Source organism: Fundulus heteroclitus, chromosome 4 (assembly GCF_011125445.2).
Source record: "Fundulus heteroclitus isolate FHET01 chromosome 4, MU-UCD_Fhet_4.1, whole genome shotgun sequence".
NCBI classification, from domain to species: domain Eukaryota; kingdom Metazoa; phylum Chordata; class Actinopteri; order Cyprinodontiformes; family Fundulidae; genus Fundulus; species Fundulus heteroclitus.
In genome coordinates, this window is record NC_046364.1 from 6,236,061 (window position 1) to 6,258,423 (window position 22,363).

The 22,363-nt window shown below is 37.8% G+C and overlaps 1 protein-coding gene across 1 annotated transcript; it reads left to right on the plus strand.

Annotated features, from left to right (window-relative positions):
- The first annotated feature begins 16,830 nt into the window (after nt 1–16,830).
- On the plus strand, nt 16,831–21,828 carry htatip2 (HIV-1 Tat interactive protein 2). The gene is made up of 8 exons (XM_012870794.3): nt 16,831–16,909; nt 17,028–17,194; nt 18,717–18,906; nt 18,983–19,090; nt 19,695–19,832; nt 19,953–20,014; nt 20,567–20,782; nt 21,465–21,828. The coding sequence occupies exons 2-8, from the start codon at nt 17,091–17,093 to the stop codon at nt 21,466–21,468; spliced, it is 822 nt and encodes a 273-aa protein (XP_012726248.2). The 5' UTR covers nt 16,831–16,909; nt 17,028–17,090; the 3' UTR covers nt 21,469–21,828.
- The last annotated feature ends 535 nt before the right edge of the window (nt 21,829–22,363 follow it).

Below are 22,363 nucleotides of genomic sequence, written 5' to 3' on the forward strand. Positions count from 1 at the left end.
ATTGTTCAAGCACCACAACCTTTGATTTATCAGAAACTTTTCATAAGAGAAGTGCCGTGGGAAATATTTCAAGAACACCCAGCTCAAACTGAAACCAACGATGGACCTGAAACAAAGGCTGGTGGATTTGTAAACTGTCTTCCTGTTACCGCCAAAGTGTAAATTGAAAGTATCAATTAAATTGTAGTGCAGCAGTTTGCAGTAACAATCATTTACTTAGTGGTACAAGCACAGAATTTGGTACACATGTTCTCCAGGACATATTCTCTCAGAAAAGTACATTACCCAGGTTGGAAAAACAAAACGGCCACAAGTTATAAAGATGGCTGCCATATGAAGTGGGTTTAAACTGTGTTTAAGCAAGATTGAGATGGAATAATGTAATGTCGATGTTCTATACATCAAAATATGTTTTTTTAATAATGAAAAATCAAATTCTGCACTTACAAAATTTGCATGTATTGAAAACTAAGATGGTATGGCAGGAATTACTTGAAGAAAAACTCTTAGTGCTTTTAATTTGAACAAATAACTGTTAAGTATAGAGAGTTGTACAGTCACTGTAATACGGTGCAGGTTGCATTTCAACAGTATAAGAATATGTGATACAACTAATCTGGGGCTAGGCTGGTGCATTAGACATGATTACACTTTTCCTGGTAGGTAGGATAATGTCAATTTCCTGTCTACATTTTGCAAACAAATTGGAGAATATAGCATATGGAGCAGGAAATTGTCTTCTTTTGATTTGTGTGGTGGATTAATCAATCATTTAGTCCTCACACTTGCATGCACAATTACGCCCAATTGGGGCTAAAGCAATAGTATTTGCATCACCCTCGGCATTCAGTCTTGCAGCCACAGTAGCCCCATTTACACTACCCTTTTTTAACCGATCCATACCGAGTTCGGACCGAGCTTGGATCAGTTAACCGTGCCGAAGCTTGGTTTCTTACGACGATTTACACATCACGCTAGCACGGTTCCTCGCCTCCTAGTGACGATCTACGGTACTACTGCTCTCTAGGATTGTCAGCTGTAGACAACGTTGGCCAATTGGTGAAAGGGTAGTCCAAAAGACTGCCAGACCTCACCATTTGCACACTTGGATCAGATTAAGTCCATATTCCATATAAATCTTTAGCTTGATGGTGCAAACATCATATTAGTGATAATTTGGTAATACAGCTCCGACAGTACTGATTTTGAGTCATGCAATGACTTTCATTTTAAAAACTGGGGGCCATTTTGGAATATTTGTCAAAAAAAGAAATTTCCACTCAAAATACACACAATGATGTTTGGCTTAATGGGATGTTTCTATTTATACTCGTTTTACGCTGAAAATTATTTTTTGTGTTTTACAAGACGGCCATATTGAATACTGGTGGCCATCTTGGATTTCCAGGCGGGTAACTTTTACTTCATTTGTCTCAAATTTGGTGCTTCACCGTCATTGTTCCAATTCCCAGTTTAAAAACCAGGCTACGGTTCGGAAAATCTGGGGCAATCGCCACATTGGATTTGATTAATAGGAAACTCCGGCGTTAAAAAATCCCAACATGTGGGAACCTTTTCATAATTTTTTTTATTCAATTTAAAACTGGAAAATTTCAGCCCAAGATTGGAATGGATAAATTGTATCCTTTAAAAAACCATGGGTTTATGATACGAAAGACAAAAGAAGAAAAAAAAAGTTTAGGTCCCATTTTATCAGCATCGTGATACTTGGAAAAGGTGGCATAAAATACTGTGATCTAAAAATTTTCTAAAAATGTTTCCGAACCCTTGGAATAGGATTTACATATGCTTGAAAGCAATGCATTGCTGACAAGTTGGCTAAAATAAACATAAAATAACAGTATGGAAATAAGGTGAAGGAGTAGTTATAAAATCAATTTTAAATAAAACTCCACCTTACATCAGTCAACTCTCCTATTATCTTAACATTACGACACCCCCATGTGTGTGAAAGTCTATACCACTTATTACAACCTGTGCTTTTTATAAACCCTCCTTTACCCAATCCATTCCTTTTCTATAACAACTTTATTATGTTTTATCCATTCAATTCAGTTATGTACGAAACCGAACAGACAGATTTGAAGTTTGAAGACTTCAAACAAGGGCCTTCCGCACTCAAATTAAGTTCTTTGAATTTTTACAACTTGTATTCCGCCTTTTCTTTTCCTTAATTGCTCTTCTGCAATCCTTTTGAGCATCAAAAACCACCTGATTTGTCTTTTCAAAACTTTGTGCGCCAGAAACAAAAACGGAGCACTCTGTGTCTGTCCAGCCACCCACGCTCGGGCACAACAGTGTGACGCAAGAGTCAAGCTGTGTCCAAGACAGAGCACACAGGCACCGAGTGTGGTCCGTCAAAAAAAAGGCTCGTCCTAATCAACCCTGGAGACCCCGGCCTTTTAGCCGCCAGCCCTCAGCGTGTCTCGTTGTGTTTACACACGCTGATTAGTTTGGTAGGAGTACAGAAAGCCTGAAGAATGGTGATCTCTGAATCAATGTACCACTCAGGCTCATCCTTTATCTCCCCATCCCTCTGGCACAAAAGCCAGAGATCCTCTTGGAAAAAGGTGACAGAAAACAGGGGATCAGAGTCGGACTACTCCTAAGCAAACAGATCGGGCTAATGGACCAACCGCTCTTCTCCTCCCCTCGAATTATCAGCGGACCGAGGGAATGTAGCTGGTCCAGTCGTGACATTAATGCCGAAGCGCTCTAATCCATCACACACACAAACAGGCCCCGCACTTGCCTTGATGCACACATGGCCACATGGTAATCACTCCACCACCCAGGCAGTGGGAGAAGGTGGGAGAGTCCAAGAGCCAAAGCATGAAACAGAAAAGTTACATGGCTCCTCAAAGATTTGGAAAATGTGAAAAAGACACGAGGATTGAAGCAAAAGGACGAGAACTGTACTTGGTTTTGTGGATGTTTAATTTGGATAAACTATAGGTTAGACATAGACTTTTGAAAATAATGACATATCCTGAGAATCTTCTAACAAAGATTAAAATAGAAATATGGATGAGATGATCCATTTTCTTTTATTCAACACCAAAAAGATAAACACTATTCCCATTGCTGCCATAGAGATTATTACAGTTATATTATTCATATCTATGAAAAAAAAAATCCTCGCATACTTAACCAGACATGTAGAATAAAAATCTGACAAGTTCAGTATCAGCAACCATACATAATGCAGAACCATGCATATTGTGCAGAATATTATACCTTATTGTCACTTGCTGCTACCTGTAAGACCTGTAACTGTAAGAACCAACATGCAATAACTAATGTGCAATTCTATTTAATACACTGTGCAATAATCATGAAAGAAGTGACTTCTGCTGCTACTACACCCAAATATATGTCAATACACACGCGTATAAGCCACAGTGAATGCACAGAAGACATCCTCTGCCTCATTTCTTTTTTTCTTTTTTTTATTTTCTTTCTTTTTGCTTTTTCTTACCTACTCCTTTTGATCCATGGTATAACGAGGACATACTGTGTATATATTTGATGCACCTCGTCCTTCTTGACTCCTCTTTCCTATGACTACTGATTACTGAGCCGATGTGACATGTGAATTTCTCCAATGTGAGATCAATAAAGCTTATCTTATAAAGAATAATACTGGGAGAATGCAAGCTGGTAAATTATTGGCTGGCTAATTAGTGAGGATGTCTGCTCAGGTAGCCAGTCTACTGTCGGCTGCTTCAGATGAACGTCGTTGCACTTTCTCCCTGTAGTTTTAAAATTATTTTAACTGAATGAGAGAGATTAGTGGCATTCCTTTAGTTTCTAAACATCTTTGGTTTTAGTGCTGGCAATTATTTCCTAACAGTTTAATTTGTCTTTGCTTTAAGAGTGGAAACAGTCGACTAGCCTTCTTTCAGCCAGCTGACCAGCTGTGCACAGCATCAGGTGGCGGAGGCAAAGCAGCGTGTTTATTCAAGCGTCCCACAACCAGAGAAAACTCCAGGAACTCAGCTTGTAATTGCAATTCATTAAACATACGGTTTGGTGGAAAGTTTTAATGGTTTTAAAAGATTAACTCTTTAAAGTTTCTCTGTTTCAAGCTACGATGACAAGAAAGTTCGTTTTAAATCTTTAACATTTCTATAATTGCTGTTAATTGGAAAAATACATATAAATTTTTTTTTATTTAGTCGATGGGATGGAAACCATTTCAGTGAAATAGTCGCTCTCCTTCCCAAAAGAAGTATTTTTCCTCTGGTAACCAACAGCTGGCTGAAACAGAATATGTTAACAGCAGCTCCTAGGAGGAGCTCTTTTAGCTTATGAGGGATTAGAGCTTGTTGGCCAGCCCTGACTCCCTGCTGAGCCAGCACGCCAATACAGGTGTTGGTAAACTGGCATTAGACTCCAGCTAATTAGCTTCCATTCACTGAATGATTGTCCAGCTAGCTGCGGCATTTGTAGTTGTGTTTACTCATCGGCAGGGAGGTCTCTGTACTGTGGTGGGTCCGTCATGATCCGACATGATCTCCCTTCCTCCTCCCTCGCTGTCCTATCAGGACTGCAGGGACCGTCCAGTAGTGACCAGATGAATATGTAGGAGCCCGAAATAAGCCCAAACGCTGGCAGCATCTTTACAGGACAAATTACATGACAAATATGTCATTACAACTATTGGGTGCTTAAGCCTTTAATTCATTAGTGGACGGTATTTTAGCATTTCCTACCGTCATTTTGGTATTTTTTATTTTCTGATTTATTTAGGTAAAACACCGGAATAATTTAGCTGGTGTTGATGCACTGTCACAAAAGACTCCCTAAATTCAAGAGTTTTATTGAAACAGCTTAAAGGAAATACCAAAAGCAGAAATATGGCGTGTAACTTTAATTTTTAATTTTGGACATTGGTTTCATTAATAGCCCTTCTACTGATTTAAAAAAACTTTAGAGCACAAACATGACTGGGTTATAGAGTGTCAACAGACAATTTAGGCCTGCTTGTTTGTTAGCTGTACTGACTAATAATTCCACAAGTGAAACAACATTAGTTGGAGACTCCAGTCCTCAGTGGTCAATGTTCTGCATGCAGGAGTTTTGCTTCATCACACTTTACTAAAATAGTTACTAGTTAATAGTAGTTAATAGGTTTTTCTCCAGAGTCACTCTTCAGAGTCAATCTGCAAGAGTTTGCTAATTGCACAAGCATTTGAACTAGGAAAACATCTGACCCTCGAGGACCTTCAACATCCTTCACAATTTTGTACTTCAATTGGTACCTGTTGATCCTTTTATACCTCTTTCAGTATCTGATGATTTAATGATGTTTCATAATCTTCTAATTTTCCTTTTTCGAGAAATGTAGTAATCAACAGCCATGACAGCTCACTCAAAATGGATTTGTTTCTTACAGTTAAACATAAAAATATACCTTTCAGAAATATATTGTGACCAAATTCTCAGTGTGTATAGATAGATAGATAGATAGATAGATAGATAGATAGATAGATAGATAGATAGATAGATAGATAGATAGATAGATAGATAGATAGATAGATAGATAGATAGATAGATAGATAGATAGATAGATAGATAGATAGATAGATAGATAGATAGATAGATAGATAATTTTTTTATTCAGATTTTGCCTAAAGCAAAATAAATAAAAAATAGGGTTCTTTTTAAACATGTACAGATTTAATTTTTATGTGTGTAAAAAATATTACCATAATTGCCACGTATTTGTGTGTGTAACAGGAAAGAAAGATGAAGCCGCTAAGAATACAGGAGCTGGACAGGAATGGAAGGCTGGGTATTACACGGCCTTCGCTCCTGCTGGATGTGGGAAACAGACTAAAGGTTAGCTGGCCAACATTCCCAAAGCCTTTCTGCTGAGGATGGCGGCGGTTCAAAGGAGTCATTAAGCTTTACCCGTCCCACCACAAAGGGGAGATTTAAGACAGCAAATAGATTTGATGGTAAAAACTCAAATCCAAACACAAATATCCACTAAGAGGCTTTTGTGCATTATGTCCTTATTATCATATAGAAAAAGGAACCCAGCACATTTAACTGTTTCAAGTTTAGTTTTCTCCTGGGAAAGTCCCACTAAAATCAATCTGCAAGCAAAAACGCTAAAATATAATGAGGGTCATACACTGAGCTGTGAAAACAAATAGTTTCAGTAAATCCTTAATAATGTTGGCATCACTTTCAAAGGCAGAGAGATGGGAATGTCTAAGTTAGCTTCTTAATTTCTCAGGGGTGCTGATGAAATGATCTGAAGGTTTGTCGCTGCTGCATTGGCATCATCACATGCAGTGATTTATGCAACAGGCTCCGTTTTTACACTTGCTGTGTATTTATATTACAATCCATCTAATATACATTTATATGTTACAATCCAACTAATGTTAAATATACTAAAGTCCGTCATATGTTACAATCGCTGTTCTGCTATTGTCTATTCACGCATTTCTCTCAGGAATATCTAGTTGCACTTTTCTATCAATGAAGCCTCAAATAATCGCACAAAATAACTTATTACCTTGTGAAGAACAACTAATCTATATAAAACGGCTCATATCACTTCTGAACGGACTGATACCAAAGCCCCTAGACTCTGATACAAACTTTATTTTTTGACATTTTCTATCTTCTTTATCTTTGCACGATCTAATGTGAGAAAAATAAAATAAAAATCTATACACATTGTTTATTGCGTGTCGTTTTTTTTTTTGTATGCACTCTAAAAAAGTATCCTGAAAAGATTTCCACCACGGTGACAATAAAGAATCTTTGAACCTTTGAATCCTTGAGGTCGAGATTAAGAACAACTTAAAGTTTCAAAATGACATCTTGCATCAGAAATGGGCATTTCCTCCCCCCCAGATTTTATTTGCTTCAGTCAAGACGATGTATTATAAACATCCAAACAAATACTTTGCTTCTCCTTTGGAAATACAATTCTTTTGATAATGCAAATAAATTATCAAATAAAAACATTGTGGTGATTTATTTTCTTTAAATAACACAAATGCTCTGAAAGATATGACAACGCTTGCATCCATGATAACTTTGTTGCAAGTAAATACACCTCTAGAAGTCGTAGCCTCAGAAAAAGGTGAATATAGGCTTAAATAGAAATTGTTGTCCTATATACACTACACATGGATCTGTAATTTACCATGTTTTACGGTACAAGCATGTAGAAACCACCCACTGGGCTGGAGACGTTTCAACAAATTCAATAAATTCATAATCTACAACTTTTGTTCACCTTACTGTCTGTTTCCAGCAATGATCCAGGCCCAATGCACGTAAGGGGTGTACCCTATGAAAGAAAACAGAACAACATTTTTTTTTCTATTTATTTTCAATTTTAAAAAGTACTTCAGAGTACTTTCCAGCTTTATGGAATGAGCGTTAAATGTCAAACCAGGTTTCTTAAATTCATCTCCATTTAGCTAAACTTTAAGGCTCACGGTTCACTTCTTAAATGCACAGGTTGTACATTAAGCTTTTAGAAGATGCGATAGGCTTTTTGTTAGCATATTTTAGGTAAAACTTTAAGAAAAAGTATTGATTTCATAAGACAAAAGGAGCAGTTTAGCCAGATGTGTCTTCGCTCTACCTGCTGGGAGCAGCCAGGTCATCCAGACTCTTTAAGACTTTCTGCTGAAAGAAACTGATAATCTATTTGCTCTTTTAATGAACTCATTGTTCCTCAGAGGGAGGGAAAGGAGGTTTTTATTGTTGGTGCTTAGCTGCGGCTCCTTAAGCAGGAAAGCTGCTGTGTACCACAGACATTCTGCTGCGTCTCAAACATATTGCAAAGGTCTGAGCCTGCAACAAAGCCGGAGGCTTTCGTCCATCTGTGAGGTTACTTTGGTGGGAAGTTTTATTTTCTTTCTCGCTACTGCCTGCTGGATCTACAGGCTGGTGTGGGCTGTTGAACCCTGAAAACGTCAGACTCCCACTCAATGGCTGCAAATGTTAAGAAAACGTTTCATAAATGCATTTCAAAAGAAGACGTCTTTGCATGGAGCTTTTGGTGTAATAAAATATGAAATGGTAAATTAACACAATTTATGTAGCATTTTTCTAGTCATATAACCACTCAATGTGCTTTGCACTGGAGCCACATGCACCAATCGCACTCAGTAACACACACACATTGAAAGATTGGTAGGCGACTGCCTTGCCCAGGGGCACATCAACATGTGCCAGCGGGAAACTGGAATAAACATTTCCATCTTTTTGTTATTTGCAGAGACTTTGATGTTGGTAAGTTTCTCCCTTCCTACATGTCCTGATGTGGTCATTTCAGCTGTAGTTTCCGTAAAATAAAATAGCTGGGTGCCAACACGTGCCAGGGCAGTTTAGCTTTACAAAAAGGAAACAGTATTTAGAGATGGTTTCCTAATTGCTTTATTGAGTTTAGTGTTAGCACGTTTCCTTGTTGTGCATTATCCATCATGCAGTGTGACAATAAATAGCAGGTATTGTTAAGTGTTCAGGTTAATATTTGCTTAAAAGAAGAAGAAAACATATAAATAGAAAATTAGACCGTGAGAGAATATATTGATTTAGAGAAGAGTTTAGAGAAGCATTTTTAGTTTGATTTAGCTCTAAGCCATTCTATCACCTGCATATGTAAAGATCTAATCCTGTCCTTCTCTGGCTATGATGTCTATAGTCTTTCACATTCTACGGGTTATTTTACAGGAACAGAGTGTTTTAACTCCATCAATTCTGACCAGCTTCCCAGTCCATGCTGAAGAAAAGCATCACCATGCATGTTGCTTTCATCCCTATTTTTTGCTTAGGATGGAGTGTTTGCAATGATGCGCTACATTAGTGTTTTGCATGTTGCCTAAAAATTTTAATTTTGGTCTCATCTAAACAGATTACTTCATGGCTTTTGAAAAATGTAAAGTCTTCTTTTAACCTTATTTCAAATCAGATAAGTAAAAAAACGCAAAGTCATATTTAGGAAATGCAGCGCCAAAAGTGTCCTAAAATATGAAGTGAATATTTTTGCAATGCATTGCAGATCATTCATATGGCCTCTGAAAAAAAGTTGGCAATAAGCATATTCAACTGAGCAGTAAATGTGCATGCATCTTTAGTAAAAAAAAATATAAAATAAAATACACATCCTAGAGCAGAAAAATAGAGTGTACTACATAATTCTGTTTCCTAGAAAAATGTAATGCTTTTTTGCAAGCATTTAGGGTTGATGGGTTTCAGAGAGTAGGGGTCTTAATTGCTGACCTAATTTTACAAAGGCTGCCCTAAAATCAACTTTCCACTCTTTCAGGTGAACAAGGCAATAATAAATGTTTGGTGAAACAGCCATTTATCAATCATCTGAATCAGAAGCAAAAATTGTATAGCAACTTCACAAAGACAGCACCAAATACTGAACGGCTTCATCAGGTAGTAAAATCCTAAATTAAGCCAACAGTCAAGTTAAAGTTTAGCACTCACTCCCACACATTTAAAATATTTTAACAGAGTAACTCTGAAAGGAAAATTAAAAGGTAAATACATTTAAACTAATATTATGGATCTGCTTGGATTGTGGCACAGTGTCAGAGCTTTAATCAGAAAACAAGGACCTAATGTGGGTGGAGACTTAAAATCAAGTCTAATGCAAATGGGAAACAGAGCAGAGAAGCAACGCCTATATGTAACATGCAGACTTTAAGCTTAGTGAAATATTCATGGACCTGGTATTATTTGGATAATGAAACACATAGCAGAATAATTACCACAGAAATGTATTATAATAAATGGATATCTATGGGTAAGGTCACTGAGAAGCAAAAGGCATCATCTTGACTATTGTTCACAGCAGCTGCATGAGTATAGACAAGAACAAATAATGGCAACAGTCTGCTTTAATGTTTAAGATCTCTTGCAACAAACACACATGTATGGCCACACACACACGCACACACACACATCAAACCTTGCATCTGATCAGACAGAGCCTCTCTAATTGAACTAATCCCCACTTCAAGATCAGTGCTGTCCCGTGAGGACTGACCCTCCACTGTGGATGTGTCCCACTCTCACCGTCTCAGCCCTGGGCTTAGACCTCCCATCCCCTCCGCGGCTCATGCGGACTGTAAAGCTGTTTATTGGGAGACAATAAGCAACAGATTGTGCTGTCAGGGTCCATTAATTACCATCATTAGCATCACACTTCAGAGTCTGAGCTGGACTGCTAAGCCTTAGCTGCGTCAGGGTGTAGCATGTGTTTCTGCATGAGGCACATGTATATGCAGGCATGCAACACTTGAGCTTTTCTATCTCTGGCTATATGTTCAGGGTCTTTGTCCTTACAGGAACTATGATTTTAGTCACAATATCAATATTGTCTTTTTGAAAGAAGGGAATTTTGCACAGAATTCTTTTTTTTTTATCCAAATTACATCTGTAGAGATCACAAAGTTACCAATAAAGCCCTCAGGGATCCCTAGAGTGAAAAAACAATCAGGGGAAATGGGCTACTTTGTCTATTGCGTCAGGATGAACCAATGTCATGAGGACAACAATTGAACACTTTATGTTATTCTGCAAGTATACATTTTGCATTAATAATGCCAAACTATGTATGATATTTTGTTCAATCAAAATCAATGTGTTTATTAATGCCATTATTCTAATCATGAATTTTTAAATTCAAAGGTAAAATGTTGCTGAACACACTGAACAGATGGGATGGTATTCAAATTTCTTCCTGGCTATTGGTATCCAACATGTCCTTCCATGTTCTTTTACCCCATTGCAGTACATTTTTAATGTTTCTAATGCCATTTAATAACCAGATGTATATATTACAATTTAAAAAGCTAGTTTATATCCCACGCTAGTCTCGGTGTGCATATCTAATTGGTTGCCCTGTTAAAACACACGACTGTGTCAAACTTTCAGCCATCTGACTCACACAGGTCACCATCAAAGTAAGAAAACTCTTGTTCAATCAAACTCTAGAAACCACCACTGCCTGAACATGGAAACTGTATTATCTCCTACTGTCAGGTGATTTTTTTTAACATCAACGCAGTCAAAGAAACACCATCAAGATATAACAATAAACCCTTCTCCAAAATGGGTTTGTTTTTTTCTTGACAAGCACCCTTGGTCCCACAATCCCCAGTGTGTGAGGTCAGCACATGGGATTGGGGAATGCCGTCTACAAGATCTAGACAAAGGTTGCATCCACAAAGGTCTGACTGGTGAGGACTCTTTAGCCAAAGCGGAAGTGCCTCAGCGAGCTTCAGCCGTTCGCTACATTTGTCCAACATGCGTGTTTTGTAGTTCTTTTTTCAAAAGGCTGTGGATCCAGATTTGAGTCGCATCATCCACGAGCCTTTCCGTCGTGTGATGACGTATGAGTTAATGTCCAAGGCTCCTTTCCGCCCATAGAGTTCTTACTATTGACCTCATGAAAAGTCAGGGAACAGGAGCTAGGAGCTATAGTAACAACCATTCAGAAAAGGGCCAGACAAAAATTATTTCCCAGAGTTGTGAAGGTAATTGTCTCCTGCTGTAAATCAAATAAACCACCAACCCAGTTCATAGTCTATTACGTGTTTACATACTCCTGGCTCTACTGGTTTTGATCTGATAAATAATTATTTACGCTCTCCCTCACATGCTAATGTCTATTTGCACACTTTTAGCTTCTCGGGGAGTGTTTGTCTGAACATCCATGCAAATCACACAGTTCTTAAACATTTTCATTTTTGCTAATGACTATTTGCCCAATTTTTTACTTCTCAGGGAGTGTTTTGTCTGAAATATTCATGCATTGTCACTGTAATTTACATCGTTCTGTAAAGTCACTGCTGTCTTTGGTGAGCCAGTGTCTCACCAAAATGTTACTATGATTACATAATGAAAATAAAGACTACTGATTCTTAGTTATCCAGAAAACTGAGTTATGCACATTTAGTCACGTTAAGATGAGATCACCTTAAGAAGCATTTCTCATCAGGATCTCGCATTTATGTGCTAAACAATAAACAATAACTTTTCTGTCATAAAGCTCTAAACATATTAAAATTTATTTGATTTTAAATTTTGCAAGATTATATTCATATTTTATCATCTTTTAGTTTTATGAAAAACATTCTTCCAGAAAGTCAGTTGTGAGGGCAAAAAGAGAATCAATCATGTTACGCAACGTTAGAGTAGATTGAAAGGACTGTCCCTGGTTAAAGAATGAAGAACGTGCAAAAAAAAAAAGAAAGAAAAAAAAATCTTCTTGATCCATATGTCTTTTAGTGTCTGCTAATCAATGGTTAAGAGCAATTGATCACTTACCACCAATGGTATTTCCACCTCCGACAGTGGAGCTCTAAAAAGAAATTGAACCACGTTTCTGCCACGCACCCACAGAGGCATAAGCCTTCTTACTCCAACTTCCTGTCTAATCAATGTGAGAAACAATGACTCAACAGGTGCGACAGACAGGAGCCCAGCGGCAGCTCTCTTCCCTGCCGACGGACCCAATTAGCACCCGCGGTTAAGGAACAAAGAGGCGACATTTCATTTCAGCAGAGTGCCAGTTTAAGGCCTCTTCTTTCTAACCTCAGCCCATTTTCCTTCTGTCTTTTACTGCTGACATCTTTAAAGGATCATCCCTGGCTTCATCATTTTCTATTAGATTGGGTCGATGCCTTGTGTTCAAAGTGGCAGGGGTGTTAAAAACATGGGGTGTTGATGAATTCATTGCATGTGACTGCGCTTGCTTTCTTTGTGCCGAGGTTTTGCAAATGAAACCCCCTGATGGTCTGACAAAAGGCAAAAACATTTTCCAGGATTGAGCCTTCACTCTGCCTCCGAGTCCGTTCTAGATTTTCTCAACAAAGAATAACAAAACTAACTTTTTAACTTAAATAATAAACTGTTGCCTACTTGTACACAGATCTGCTAATATAAGAATCCTTCTGTGCCAGAACTAGATTAGATATTTTGTTGGTGAAATAAGTATTTATACCAATTGGACGTTTTCATTTTTTAAAAACACAAATTTCAATAGATTTCTCGGGAATTTAATGTGCAAGACCGGCATTAAGTAGTGTATAACTGAAGTAAAAAGAAAAAGGATACATGGTTTTAATACATTTTTACATATACATTGGATTTTTATTTGCCCCCTTTAAGATATGTTGTACAATCACCTTTTATTGCCAATAAAGCTGCGATTCAGTGTGCAAGTCTCTGCCAGCTTTACATCTTTTTCCTTTTCGTTGTTGCAAAAAACCTGAAAGACACTGATTGGATGGAGAGTGTCAGCAGCAGTGTTAAACTCCTGTCACATATCCTCTAATAGATTTAGGCCTGGACGATGCATTAGAACAAAAATATACATTGATCTAAACCAGGGCTCCCCAAGTCCCGTCATCAAGAGCTACTATCCTAAAACTTTTAGGGCCTCCACAGAGTTGAATGACGTGCTCAGGTGTGTTGGACAGAGATGCATTTAAAAGCTGTAGGATAGTAGCTCTGGTGGACTGAAGATGGTCTCCCCTTATCTAAAACCCGTCCATTGTAGCTCTTGATAAATGTTTAGGAGTTGTCCTCCTGGAAGGGGCACCTCTGCCACAGTTTCAAGTGTTTTGCAGCCTCAACAATTTTCTTCCAGGATTGTCCTGTATTTAGCTTCATCAGTTTAACCTGTGCATGCTACACAAAAGCAGCCCTGCAGCTTGATGCTGCCGCCATCATTTTTACCCAACTGGGATGTGTTCAGGGTCATATGTTATACATTTTCTGCCATTTGTAGCACTTTGCATGTAGGCCAAACAGTAAACTTTGGATCTCATCTGAACTGCACAATTTTTTCACATGTTTGCCATACGTCAACAATAAAATTACCTTTATTGTCAAGTGTGTTACTATGGTGAAATTTGTTTGAGACAGACACCAGCTCAGAATGTACAGCATGTAACATGCAGACACAACAGACTTAATGCAAACAACTCTCACTATATATAAAATTGACCACGCATACTACCTGGGAAGCTCATAGCGTTCAAAAATAGGCTCACAATGCTTTGGGTGGTCAGCATGACTGGAGAAGCGCTATATAAGTTCAGGCCATTTACCATTTAGGATCTGATGGGATTCATATCCGAGTCCAATGTCAGTCCCTTTGTGAACGCTTTAAATGATATTAATTACTGTGATGTTGCATGAATTAATCCCTCAACACTACTTCAGTGATACACTCATGCCTGCAGTAAATTCTGTGTGGGATCTTGTACACGGCACGGGAACTACACTTTTTACATCTTGGTTTTCTCTCACTACTTTTTCATACAAGGGCAAATTTAAGGAGTGCATGAAAAGGTTTTCCTGTTGACATCTACATGCACCTGTGCATCTGTGCACTCCTGCAGAGTTGCTATGACCCCTCAGCTGTTTCTCTGCTAAATGCACAGTTTAATAATTAACTAACTCTTACGTTTACAAGGGACACAGCTCTAGTCCATGTACTTTTAGATGTCACTGGTACTTTACTACCAATAAAGGAGGAGGGCTTATAAAAATGGAAAATTCTATATTTGTACTTTTTAATACTGAAGCTGACTGGATGCTCTCATAATCATCCCAATAATGAGGTTCATCTAAAAATACAAAGTTTTCCTTTCACTGTCAATTATAAACCAATAATTCATTTGTTCAACCATTAGTAAATTCTTTTTGGTGTAAAATGGGTAGATTTTGAATAGTTATTTTTCCTCAAAGAAACAACCTGCAGTTCTTTGTTTAAAATGTTCATCTAGTCAGCTCTGTCTCACAAAATGCTGATTATCATTTAGCTCAGGGGTTTGTAGCCTTTACAGTCCAAAGGGATATTTTTGCCCTGACTCCAGCTGAATAAAACTAAGAGCAGTAAATGTAATGTGAGTTTTTTTTTAAAGAATTATTTTTTGGAATGTATTGTAATTTTTAAAGAACCACCATTTTATATGTACGTTTTGAGATGAAGAAAAACTAAACTTTTTGCAAAAGGAGGATGAATGTATTTTAGTCTATGGCATGTTGATATTTGTGGAAAATTATGTAAAAGAAAAAAAAACTGTTTCAATGTAATGACAAGAAACATTGAAAAAATATATTTCTGGTACTTTTAGAATCCCTCTGTTTGGAAATTCAATAGTTATTCAATAATAATGATAATAAAAAAAACTGAAAATGGCTAAAACCTGGATTTGTTTTATCTATATAAAAAAAAAAAACATTAGTTGGATCTTTATTAGTTTTAGCCAAAGTCGTTAAGAGCCATTGCAGAAGGTCCAAAGAGCCACTTATTTCCCTGGACCTGCGGGTTCCAGAGCCCTGGTCTAGTTGGAAAGCTTCCATGTCTTGAGTTACACAGCAGTGTTTTAAATACTGAAGAAAATAAAAGCTGTAGCTATGAGCTCTTCTGAAGTGAACAAACTCCTTTTTCAGATTGTAAAAAAAAGTTAATGCATTGACACCTAAGACATTGATGCCAAATATGTATTTTTTTATATTTCTACAAAAGCACCATTGAGTACCACTCTGAAGTAATTTGCTATTAGAGAGTTTTAATTTTCCAATAAAACAGTCCTGTGATTGGTGCATTTCAGACAACCGAGTTAATACATTCTATATTTGCCTTTTTCTCACTTCAAGACAACCCTAAATGGTCTTGAATCTTTGCCATATTGCCATATACTGAACAAATTTAAGATGCTGAGTTTTAAAAACCGAATCACTTTTGCTGATGTGGGTTTAGTTTTTAAAATCCCTCATGGTGTCTAATCATGTTAAAAAAAAAGTTCTGCATGTTCTTTAGCATGATGCTTGCAACTGCCGTTGCAAACGTAGAAGTGAGTAGATCGCCCTAACTGTATTGCCGTGTTTGATATTAATCTAAAAACAAATGACTGGATCGGAATACAGAATCGGTGTCATTCATCCGATGTCAATATCTGATCCGATATCCGATCCGGGTATCGGACCAGTCTGTCATAATCTGTTATTCTTGTTTTTTTAACAAGGTTGACCACCAGATGGGATTGTAACATCCCTAAACGTACAGCTCTTGGCCAATCTGCTTTCTCACAAGTCTATGAAAGAATGGAACAAACTCCATACTCACTAAAAAATTAACATGGACTATACAACCTTTCCCAGGGAGACAAAAACACGAATTTTAGGACATCAATTATATAATCATTAAATCTTAACATTTATTTCTACTTGGATAAATGTAAATGTTATGATTAGCTCTGTGTGTCTGTTTTGAAATTGGATATCTATACAATTATATTAACTTATTTCCCTTGATTTTCTTTTCCCTTCAGAGTTCAAAGGGACTGGAGATTGAAATTAGGGTTTGATCCAACTGGAATAAGGTGCATCTTTAAGGTTTGTCCATATCACAGTCCCTCATTCAAAATAGAATAAATTTAAAATTTAATTTCAGATGCTTTTCTACGGAAGCCTTAACCTCTGTTTCGGGCAGAACAAGCAAACATTAGCCGTTTCTCAACATGCATACTTGACTTGTGTACTCGTGCACTTGTGAAACGTCATCATTTTATAAATCTGAAAATATTCATGTTCCCCGAGTAAAGCGGGATCATTTACTTAAACTCCAGGGAAGATTTTAGAAGAAAAAAAAATAATAATAAAGAATAAAAAAATAAACTCCAGGGAAGATTTTAGCTGGCTGATGACGTCATCCAGTGCGTTCTAGCCTTGAGTCCTCGGCAAGAACGTCCTTTCAGCCATCCCTGCCAAGTACGCACTTGCCTCACTAGGAACGGCAAGCCTTCTCGAAGCTAGTGCGCATGCGCCATCCACTCCACATTGCGCTATCTTTGGTAGATGATTGCAGCAATCCCAGGTTGTGTAATTTACCGTTCAGTTATATTTACCATTCTGTAAAAACGTTTATTTATTTATTTATTTATATATCTGTGATGTGCATTTTTATTTGATTTCTCTCGCTGCTTGTCTTGAAGCAGGAAGACGGCGCTGCCTGCAGAGATGAAGCAACCAGGAAGTGTCTCCCACTAGGATCTGTTATGACACTCCTGGGCAAAGCGACCTGGATTTTAACTGTCACTGCTGCCGTCGTTGCGGCGGTCTTTTATTACTTCGACGATACTGCACCGAGCAAATATAGCAGGTAATAGAACCCCCCTCTCTCTCTTTCTTTCTTTTTTTTTTTTTTTTTTTTTTGCTTCAATGAATACAAGAGCGGGTACGTGTTCTCCGTTTGTTTACGGGTCCATGTTCGTCCGAAATCGGTTATAAAGTCCGGGGGTAAATGAAACGATCCAAGGTGTTTAAACTGGTTATTTTGGCTGCGCTGCAGGACCATGTGTGGAGGAAGCTGAGCCGGCCTAAGGAATATGCGTACTGTCACATTTTACTGCTGCTCATGGCCCCCAGAACAGCAGGGGGCCCCCAAGAGCGATCAGCCTCTCATACCAGTTGAGATATCAAAGCTTTTAGGTTGTGTCTGTAAATTATTCTTCAAATCTGTATGTAGAAACAAACGTTTTTTAAAAGGATGTTAAAATACCTTTTTTAAATGATACAAAGACCATGTGTTTGTGTGACCATGTGTGTTTAAAATGTGATCATTTAGTGCATTTTAAATGTCATATGGCAGCAACTTCAGGAAAACTAAAAAAGTTGCTGAGAGGCTGAGGTCGGGCAGTTCCTTGTCTAACGCCCTCGTTGACAAGAAAGAGGAATCCGCTGAGATTCAATAGTGCTGATGTGTAAACTTTATTAACAAAAATAAAGTAAATGAATAACGTATCCAAAATATACCTTGACAAACGTTAATCACAGCGATCTGTATAGCGGTCAACAAAAAATACAGCGGCCCACTCTCCTGCAGTGACACTCCAACAGGTGAGTAATATGCCCAATTAACAATCTCCGCTCACATTCTCTTTACCCATACCTCCACAAACAAACAACCAAACAAAAACAAAACAACTCTAAACCCAGACAAACGAACATCAAATTATCTTTTCATTTATGGCTCCTACATGTCATGTCTGGTCATTTCTGTCCTTCAACTTGAATTAATACATGAAAAACAATCTTTCAAAACAAACTATTCGTCACAAAAAATCTGAAAAACATCAATAATTGACAAATTTGTGAAGGGGAAAATATTGCAGTCTTACAGAGGGACATATTTAGTTCACCATTTCGTTAAGCATTTGGGATGCTTAGCGCTGACATTACATCTCAGGCAACTGAATATTTTTCATTCAATAAATGATAATTTTGTTCTTGAAAGACTTAAGAGCAAAGAGGTAAGTTAGCTTTGTACTCCTGAAAACAACACAAGCTTATTTTTACCTTCACTTAAAACTACTTTGAGTTTAGTCAGATGCAACTGAATCTGATTAAAACAAGTTTAAATAATGCAGAGTGAATAATAATTAAGTTCTGCTTTGGGTTCTTTATAGTTTCTGGCAAGTGTTAAAAAAATACAGCAGATAATTGGATTGTAGATTTGCAATGGACAGCATTGTTGACATTTATCAGGATTTCCTTTTATAAACCTTTCAAGTTTGGTTTATAGGTTTGAACTTCTTTAAACTCATTAAAGCACTTTAGAGTTTGGGATTTCATTATCTTTCCTAAAAAAAGTGCCAACATTGTTCCTCCTGTGTGTCTCACAGCATGGCTGAGAACATGAAGACCCTGGAAGAAAGCTTCAGAGGTCAGAACAAGAGTTGCTTCATTCTGGGTGCCTCTGGGGAAACTGGGAAGGTGTTGCTTCAAGAGCTGCTGGAGCGAAACATTTTCTCCAAAGTAACTCTGATCGGACGAAGACGACTGACCTTTGAAGACAACGCGTATGAAAACCTGGTTAGTGTCTGGATGCGGCATTTACCGCATGTAACCCATCGAGTTCTGCTTGACACCGTTGTCCCTCTGCCCACAGGCGCAGGAGGTGGTCGACTTTGAAAAGCTTGATGACTACGCTGCTGCCTTTAAGGACCATGATGTGGGCTACTGCTGCCTGGGAACAACCCGGGCAAAAGCAGGGGCTGTAAGTAAACGTAATCCAGAGCGGGGCTCCGGCTGGAAATTAATTCAGATTTCACTGTTGCTGTGAGTTTAGGTTGATTCATCTCTGGCCAGCTGTCCAACTATAGTTGGTCCATTTTTACACAACGGATGGAACGATGCTCTGTGCTACATTCTAAGTTGGGAATATTATAACTTTAACTTGAGTTAAATCATTACAAAATGTTTTCTAAATTATTTCACTGCTATTTTGCGGACATCTGTTTTCTACATGCAGTGATTCAGACTAATAAAAGTAGTATTTTCGCTGATGAAAGGGCATCGCTCACATCCTTTGCCAGCTCTTATTTTCCCTTTACCATGACTTAGACCTTTTGTTTATTTTCAATTTTATTCCTTTCTTTCACTACCTTACAATTACAGCCGAATGTTTTAGCTTAAAACTCATTGAGAATATTCTTATTGTTTAAATATAATATTCTTCTTAAACTGAACATTAAGAAATAAGATTTCAGTTCCGTCTTGAACAAATTATGCATTTTTATAACAAAATGCCGAATCATCGGGGTGTTGGAGGCAAAGACAATCTTAATCTCATTTTCAGTGTTATTCTCCCTGGTTTTTAGGATGGATTCGTCAGAGTGGATCATGACTACGTACTCAAATCTGCAGAGCTTGCCAAGGCTGGAGGCTGCACGCAGTTTCACCTGGAGTCCTCCAGAGGAGCCGACAAAAACAGTAACTTCCTCTACCTCAAAGTCAAGGTCTGTCACCAGCTTTTTGTACTACATGATGCATGGAAACCCCTTTTTACTGATCATGGTTCTCAGGTGTTGGGAAAACAATGAGTAAAACATCTACGGGTGTGGCTGTTTTCTTTCCAGGGCCAAGTGGAAGCTGACATTGAGGCTCTGGGTTTTGACCGATTAGCCATTTACAGACCAGGGTAAGCGATCCCGTTTCTTTAAATAGAGTAGACCTAAATGCCATGTAAGGGAGGAGCACTGCATTCAAACTGAAGGCAGTGCTGTATAAAGAAATTACCTTAGTTAAATTAGCGATAAATATACAAGCGGCTGAAATAAGCTCCTCCAGAGGAGCGGCAGGACTCAGCCTTAGAGGTGAGGGGCTCTGTTATCCAGGGGGCGCTCAACGTAGAGCTGCTGCTCCTCCTCAATGAAAGGATTCAGTGGAGGAGGTTTGGAGATCTAATCAGGATGCCCCTTAGAGGATGTCCCTCTGGGAGGAGATCCCAGAGAAGACCCAGCACAAACTGGAGGGACTATATTTATCCTGTCTATCCTGGAAATGCCTTGGATGTATTGTCCCCGCAAACCGATGTTGGATTAGCGGAAGACGACGGACGGATGGCTCTACAGAAAAAAAGAAAGGTTTCTGACTCCCATAGTGTAGTGTAAACTAGAACTAGATGTGGTAAGTAATTGAACAGATCAAATTCAAACCCATGTCATAACTGGACGGTTTTCTCCTCCAACAGGGTTCTGTTAGTGGACAGACAGGAGAGTCGACCCGCTGAGTGGCTCACCAGGAAGTTCTTCGGCGCCGTCTCTGCCGTGTGTTCCTCTTCCATGTCCATCCCAATCCAAGCGGTGGCAAAAGCGATGGTGTCCAACACTCTGCTTCAACCCGAGCAGAAGCCGGAGATCCTGGAGAACAAGGACATTGCCAGTCTAGGAAAAGTAAAGGGAACTAAGTAAGCATGGAAGCTACGACAGCTGGAAACACTTCTTTCATTTATTCAACAACCTGCAATATTTCTCGAAATGAGACCAGCCTATGCTAAATATTAACAGAGGTCACTTGTTAGAGAGAACCTCAAACAAATGGATAAGTACACTTAAAATGAAAAGTTAATAATCATTGATATGCCTGACAGATTAAAAGTTATTTCATTCAACCAACAATTTTGTTTCTGACTGGAAATGATGGACAACTATAAATAGATTGCGTAATGTACAAGGTGTATACTTAAAAATAAACACCTTTACGTTTGAGAAAAAATGGGATGTCAGAAATGTACGCCCTTCTCAATAATCAGCGTGATTAATTCATCGTGCAGCAGCCGCTGTACATGTTTCTACTGGCTTTCTGTCGTCTTTTCCGTTGAGATCCAGCTTTAAGCTGGGACTCCAAAATGTTGACATCCTTCTAATCAGATGAAACTTATTACAAAAATAAAATGACAGAATTTTTATCTGTCATAGACATGAATAATTTTGGGATTAACCATCTACATTCACTTGTTCATTTCCACTATATTGTTTTGTATTCTCTTGATTATTGAATGCTTGTAAAGGAAAACAGTGAGAGCAGTACACACCAACTTTTTATGGAACATTATAACGTGAAAAAACTTATTTATAATTTCTTTTCAGATGATTATTGGTGATTTACAGAGATCAACACGTTCTGCAAGCCTGATCAAGATATTTTTTGAAGTACTTGAAAACAGATTTATTGCACATTCCAAAGACTGTTCATGGAGTTTAAACCATTTCTTTGATAAAGTGAACATCTTTAGGGAAGATTTTCCTTTAATATTTTTGCTCTGTGTTATATTTTGATGTTTATATCAGAGGCACATGCCAGACTTGTTGGCTTTCTTCATTTGTGCTCTGACACACTTGCCTTAAACTGTGTACATGTTATACCCAGAACATACATGTGTTGTTAAACATATTCATTAAATACATATTTGAGTGTGTGTTTAAAAATCAATAAATATATTCTTGTGTACAATGTACACAGTCTTTATTTTGCCTGTACAATATTCTACACAGTGTTGGTGATTATTATATTTTCTTTTTGTCTCATCCATCTGTTTAATGTTGCCATTAATAAATATATGTACAAACCTGTACTTGTTAATCTGGTCCGCAGGTTTGTGAAGAGAAACAAAGATTTTCCGATCCAAATGACTGTGCAAAATTAAAAATGAATTTAAACTCTGTCCGTCCGTCCGTCTTCTTCGGGTTTAAATAAAAATTTAAACTCTGTTTTGTTTAAAGAAATAAATGTATTGTTAATCGACCAGCATCAGGTATTGTGAAATATTCCTAGAATGTAAACAAGTGTGCATTTATGAAAAACAAAAATCTTTACACTGTTTTCAATCCAGAATGAGCCAATTATTTAATCATCTTCTATTTAGGTTGATAGATTTCATTGAACCATAAAAAATATCTTGGATTGTTTGTTTCTCTCTTTGTTGAAGCAACATCGCCCTCTTGTGGCTGGACATGGCGTCACATTTTATGAACGTCTCCTAATACAG

Excerpts from the sequence above, each read along its gene's own strand:
- htatip2 (XM_012870794.3), top strand. The coding sequence starts at position 17,091 with ATGACACTCCTGGGCAAAGCGACCTGGATTTTAACTGTCACTGCTGCC. Across the intron at positions 19,091-19,694 it reads CCCGGGCAAAAGCAGGGGCT|GATGGATTCGTCAGAGTGGA; the intron begins GTAAGTAAACGT and ends CCTGGTTTTTAG. Across the intron at positions 19,833-19,952 it reads TCCTCTACCTCAAAGTCAAG|GGCCAAGTGGAAGCTGACAT; the intron begins GTCTGTCACCAG and ends TTTTCTTTCCAG.